Source organism: Sesamum indicum, linkage group LG9 (genome assembly GCF_026168435.1).
Source record: "Sesamum indicum cultivar Baizhima isolate 11 linkage group LG9, ASM2616843v1, whole genome shotgun sequence".
Classification (NCBI taxonomy): Eukaryota; Viridiplantae; Streptophyta; class Magnoliopsida; order Lamiales; family Pedaliaceae; genus Sesamum; species Sesamum indicum.
In genome coordinates this window covers 6,819,371-6,825,623 of record NC_142665.1, presented here as the reverse complement: position 1 = coordinate 6,825,623, position 6,253 = coordinate 6,819,371, and the positions used below count along the sequence as shown (strand labels likewise).

Here is a 6,253-nt window from a genome sequence, read left to right as displayed (position 1 = left end):
AGTACAATACTTAACAAGTAGTTATATAAAATTCGTATCCATTAAAAACAACGTTGAAAATAAAAATTAAAAAAAAAGATATAGACTCCCGTACTATATGAACTACTATAGTAGTTCCCATATTATTTATATTACCTTGATATGCCTTTTATTTTATAATGATTTATTTATTTATATTATGCAAAGTTGTTTATTGTGAAAACATATATTTATTTAAGTCAATAAATTAGTTAAAATTATTTATTTCGGACTAATATACTTAGGTGTAACTAAATTATCAGCAAAATATGAGAAAATTACGCAAGTAAAAACCCTATCGAAAATATTTATTTGGTAAAATAATTTTGAAAATATTAATCATAAATTGTTGATTAAAACTAAAATTTGAACAAGTAGAGCCAAGAGTTCTAAAAGACCCTCCGATCTAGACTTTGTTAAATGTTCAGACCATGGACAATATTGTAAATTTAAGAGCCAATAAAAATGTTGATCACACTAGTATAGTAAAGATCAGGGGAAAAGTGTTATAAATTAAAACTGTGGGGTCCATTCACGAATTAAAGTTATTTAAAGGGGAAAAAGTGGAATATGCCAAAAAATTTTGAACCCCACCTCGGTGAAAATTATTTTTCTCAATGGTCAGAGTCGCATTCTTAACTCTTCCAGAAGCGCATCGCCTCTGTTAACAGAAGGCATACGCGCCTTCTCCTATAAATATTTCTCTCTTCTCTCTGTTCACACAAACCGTACAATAGACATAGCTTCACTGTACTTTTTCCTGAGCAGGTATTAGATCATTCTGCTTCGTCAATGGAACATTGTCCGTACAATTTCTACTCACTGAGAATGGATTCTACTCCGAAGAAGTCTCCTTTACAACCCAGAAGTACGATTTTCAGTATGTTTACAAGAACAAAATGCTGTAGTATAGCTGGTATGATGAAGCCATCAATGGCTGAAGCAAACTCTGGTCTTTCTTACAAGAAATTTGTTCACTTTGCTTTGGAAGAGACTAAGAAACACACCCAGTTGATTCCTTCTTCACTACAGGTAGAATCCCACTATCTCGTATGTTACAATCAGTAGTGTTACATTATGAAGAATTTGTCTAGTGTTACTGTGTTAGTATGCTGTTTTCTGTACGAATTGGCATTTTTAGGCACTTGGGCTTTTGAAAGATTAGATTATTTTTGAGTTTAAAGCTATGAATTAGGAGGTTTAGGTGGTTTCTCTGGTTTGCAGTTTGAACTGGAGGGAGAGATTTTTGGATATGGTTTCAGTGGCCGATATTCAAGCCTTTATATTTATGAAGATTCTGAGAAGTTGTTGGAGTTTGGTGACGGTTCTTGGTTTTTGTGTGGCTCAGAAATAACAAATATAGGCAATGAATTATGTTCAGACTAGTATATGTTTGTACTTGTGTGGTTTTAATCATGACTGAGGTTGAAAAAGCTGTTTGTAGGGATTTAGTTTCAGGGGGACAGCGTTTGTTTGAAGGAATAATGTAAATGGGAGGCTGGGTTAATTGTTATTGTTTTATGTGTTAATCATTAAGTTGGAAGGACATACTATGCTGCAAGTATGATGCTGTAACTTTTTCTGCAGGAGAACTTCAATTGCTTGAAGGCCATTGACGGTAAAACAGAGCTTGAAATGCATTCTTTTGGATCATCTAACATCCGACTACTCCGGAGTTTGTCCGTTGAGGGGAGTGATGGGATGCAGGTTCGTCAATTTACCTGTAAACAACCATCAGAAATTTTCACATAGACTTGAAAACTGATTTACTACCGCCTGTGGCTTATTGGTAGATTAGGGAGCATATCTTCCAACTGGTACGGTTGAAATACGGGAGCACAAGTGCTTCTTTCTTGGTAGATCTAGATACAGTTTGTTCGCATCCCTTTTCCAGGCCAATACCGTCTCTCATCATATTTTTTGTTTAAGTTGATTATATTCAATTCTGAACCTCCCACATCTAATAAAAGCAAGAGTTTTGAGAGGAGGATTAGGGAAAGGGTAGGGGAAAGATAGACTAAATAAATGATTCATTTACTCTCATCATGTTATTGGGAACATTGCTAAAAGATGTTAAGTTTGTTGGTCGGTTATTCAAAATAATGAAAATGGGTAGTGAAACTTTTTTAATGCACATTTTATTGCTTTCGTCACTGCAATTCAACAAGAATTATATGCAGGTCTTGGATTTTGCCATATTCCCCAGACCAGAGTTTGATCTTCCAATTTTTTGTGCCAACTTTTTCACCACAGCAGTCATGAATATAATTGTACTGTAAGCTTCCTTATTTCCCTTCTGCAATAAAAAAAAAAAAAAGAATAATTCTGCGCACTCTCGAAATCTCCTTCTCAATGTTTCGCCTATTGGTCTTCTTTTGAGAATGTGTGCTCTTTGCTTGATCAATAGATCAAACCATGCATTGAGATCATGGCCTTTTATCTTGGCATCTTGTAATCTAGTTTTCTTTCCCTTAATCTTGGTTGATCATTTAGTTTAGGTCGTTAATGTGTTCAGGGACCTCAACCCGTTGCATGATGTGATCAGTCGACAGGATTACAAGGAAAAGTACTATAAGCACTTAATTCCTCTCGGACTCAAGTATGCTGAGGTGAGAGAAGTTTTAGTACTTCGTATGTCGAATTATGTCTTAATACATTCTCGTATAATATTATCTTGCTGCTGTCTAAAATGAGATGTGGTGATTTAACAGAGATTTCATGCAGCTTTTGCCATGGGGAGGAAGGATAACCACTGAGTCTATGAAATTTTTCTCACCTATCATAATATGGACCAAGTTTCCCCCAAGCGAGCAGAAGCACCATGTTTTGTATTCTGCTTTCGAGGATTATCTAAAGGTAAACATATCAATCTGGATAACGTTCTGCTGACAACCTAGCTACCTTGATATGTTAGCATCGTATGGATAATAAGGATAACTAGGTCTGATAGATGTTTTCACATGCTTTTGATTCATTTCATCTACGGACTCAACATTAAACTTATACCAGTTGAGTAAATTTGAACAACCTCGGACCTTCCTTTGACTTCTTGTCATGTCTTTTGTTGTTGCTCTCATAGTCATGGCTTGAGCTGATGGACCAGGCATCAATGGAAACTGATGTTTCTCAGATTATGTTGAATCTTGAATCCCAGCATAGGTATCTCACATGGAGAGCAGAGAAGGTAAGTGCTGACTTTGTTCTTATGTTTACATTTAACTCAATGTAGCCGTCATTGTGGGCTTGACACGGTTGACAGTGTGTTTGGTGGTGCACTTCTCTTAGTTACTGTGAGGAAGACAATATAATAATAGATGAAAATCAATCAAGAGACCCCCATAGTTCTGGTGATGATCATTAAGATTTTATTTGGATACCTCTATCGTACACTACATTAAGATGATCTTTATACATCAATCCTAGTCAGGTGGTTTTTTGAAGAAAACGGGGATGCTCTAGGTCTTATCTGTATATATTTTGACGAACACACAGCCATCTTATTTGTTACAACGACGATTCGCAAGGAAAAATAATTCTTAATTGATTATAAATTGATAACGGGTTGTTGACTAGCTGAATAAGCTCGAACAATCTTCCCATCTTAGCATCATCAAGAATATGCCTGAACGGAAAATGTTGAAAGAATTATATGTCAAAACTCATGTAAGATGTATGCTACATACGTGTAATATGTTGGAGAATTATGAATATGGCAAACCTTGCGTTTTCATCTCCAAAAGTTTCTGATCGAAATACTGAAAAATCAGGATCCAGGCCATCAAGTCCTGAGAAGATTAGTCGGGGAGACTCATGCCAAGGTACAGATACGTGATGGCTAAGCATCAAATATGCAATTCAATAGTCGTCCTTTATCATCATGTTTGTTGTACCACAAGATCGATGTCTCATCTTACCATCTAATCAATTACTCCCCAGGAAATAATTCGGAGTTTTCTCTTCAATGGAGTTGACGACCTCGGAAGCAAAACATTCGTTGATTACTTCCCGGAGTACAAGAGCGAGGATGGAACTATAAATCAAAAGCGCAGTATGATTGGGAAATCATTTGAAAGCCGTCCGTGGGATGCAACAGGAGAATTCATAGGTAACAGTATAACATAGAGCAGACGGCCTATTACTCTCGTCCTCAGACTTCCTCCGTTGTTCCTTGTGCCTGACATCCACATCTTCAGCACGAAAATTGTTACGGGCTCGTGTAGAACTGATCAAAGCACTTTACTCTTGTTCCTCATCTAGCTTGGCACGGTAACGCCTCAATTTTTGTATGATTTATTACAGCACAGATCATGTAGGTTCCTACTTCCAGACATCAAAGAACTTGCAGGGAAAGGGGTTGAGTGTCTTCTGTTGTTATTTGAATCCTTTTTTAACACTTTCTATGTTGTTTCAGATGTACGCTAGTGTAGGTATGGTTTCTTAAAACTAATGTGCTTCTTTGTATTATCGAATTTTCAAATAAACACGTGACTTACATAATCTTGAAATAACTAACCGCGTGTATTTAATTCGCTAACCTATGCTACACGTTTTTAATGCCTATATAGTATAGCAAAACACGAGAACTAATAATCTTCCGATACTGGCACAGGCATATGTAATTATCATAATTCACCAATAAAAATCATAGAGGGTAAAGCATGAGGCTTATGTGTAATTATACTAAATTGCAGAGAAGAGGAGTGTAATTATTCCAAAATTTAGCATTGTTAATACTATGTTATAATAGATAAAAGGTTCTACAAAAATTTGTTTTTTCCTCCTTTAAAAGTAAAAAAAACTATGTTTTCTTATTTGAGTTTATGTCTCACCTTATCTAACCTGACCCAATGACCAATTTTTCTTATTGTCGATCACAAAAGCGTCTAAAGAGCCAATATGGATACACATATATGTACATGTATCGGCACATATGACTTTTATAAGAGCAATAAACGTCATTCTTCAGATATGCATTTATGATGTAGAGATATAACACTTTGACCCTCACCCGATTTACTTTAGAACTCATTTTGACTTAAGCATATGAGTTTTCAATTGGAGCTGCATCAACAAACTTAACATGCCTTTACTTTAGAACCAACACAATACTTTTCGATTAAGGTATTTCAAAATATGTATGTACTTATGACCTTGACCTGGATCAGTAACTCTCGAGAATGACAATATATCTGAAAAGTACCAACAAACCTTTTTCTTTCTGATTTCAGCACCTAATGGAGCTGATAGGTTTGAAGAAGCAAGAAGTGCACAAAGGCAAACCTCCAAAACATGTAAAGCTTTCTTGATTCTGTTTTCTTATCTTGTTCCAAATTCTCTCTTCTAGGGTTTGTTTTTTGGGGGTAGCTTCGACAAACCAGGTCTTTTGATAACACATCAATTGATTTGATGGGGTATTTAACAACACAATTCTAGAGGACGCATTTGTTTGTGAAAATAGAAAAATTGGTTAAATGGGGAAGAATTCATGTATTTTTATCTGAATTAATACTATTTACTAAAACCCTAACCCTAATTCACTCCCCCCCCCCCCCCCCCAAAAAAAAAAATAGCATCGAGTGCTATCTAATTAGAATTGTAATTAAACGGTGAGATGATACATAATAATTTTATTAATTTATTTTATATCAGCATAGTGCACACATTTGAAGGCATATAAGAACACTAGGGAATTGATATACAGTGTGGTTAAAACAATAGGAAGAACTCTAAATAAGCACAATGAGAAGGAAAAAGACACACAATTCAATTTCAAGAATAATTTGATCTCCCTTTTAAAAATCAACAACTTCACTATATAATACAGTAAATATGCTCTCACATACAATACATGAAAAAGAGTTTAAAAACTTTAAACTAAAAGTTAAACAAACATCTCCATCCGTACAGTACATCATATATTGCAAGAACAATACTCGCTAGAAAAAATATAATTTTTCACTAATTACTATAGTCAAAAGAAGAAAATCATGACAAATGAAAATCAACCGCGGCTTTGTAACGGCCATTAGCCGTTTTTTCTTCAAGTATGGCTAAAATATTAGCCATAATTAAAACCATGGCAAATATCGATTGATTGTTGATAAAAGTTAACTTTTTGTTTTGGTTTTATTTAACCTAACATAGTTACTAGCATTAATTTACCATAATTTTTAAGTTGTGATTATTTATAATATAGTGAAAATTCAACTTTCTTACAGTGATATTAGGAGTAGTA

At 34.8% G+C, this 6,253-nt stretch overlaps 1 protein-coding gene across 2 annotated transcripts; it reads left to right on the top strand.

Moving 5' to 3' along the window:
- The first annotated feature begins 723 nt into the window (after positions 1-723).
- HY2 (phytochromobilin:ferredoxin oxidoreductase, chloroplast / phytochromobilin synthase (HY2)) lies at positions 724-4,530 on the top strand. Of its 2 annotated transcripts, XM_011091855.3 has the most exons (8): positions 724-1,050; positions 1,606-1,725; positions 2,199-2,293; positions 2,534-2,627; positions 2,743-2,874; positions 3,098-3,202; positions 3,786-3,836; positions 3,955-4,530. In XM_011091855.3, exons 1-8 carry the CDS (start codon positions 811-813, stop codon positions 4,138-4,140), a joined length of 1,023 nt encoding a protein of 340 aa, XP_011090157.1. In that variant the 5' UTR covers positions 724-810; the 3' UTR covers positions 4,141-4,530. The 2 variants fall into 2 exon arrangements, with proteins under 2 accessions (XP_011090157.1, XP_011090158.1); XM_011091856.3 differs by lacking the exon at positions 2,199-2,293 and having other exon boundaries at positions 2,517-2,627.
- The last annotated feature ends 1,723 nt before the right edge of the window (positions 4,531-6,253 follow it).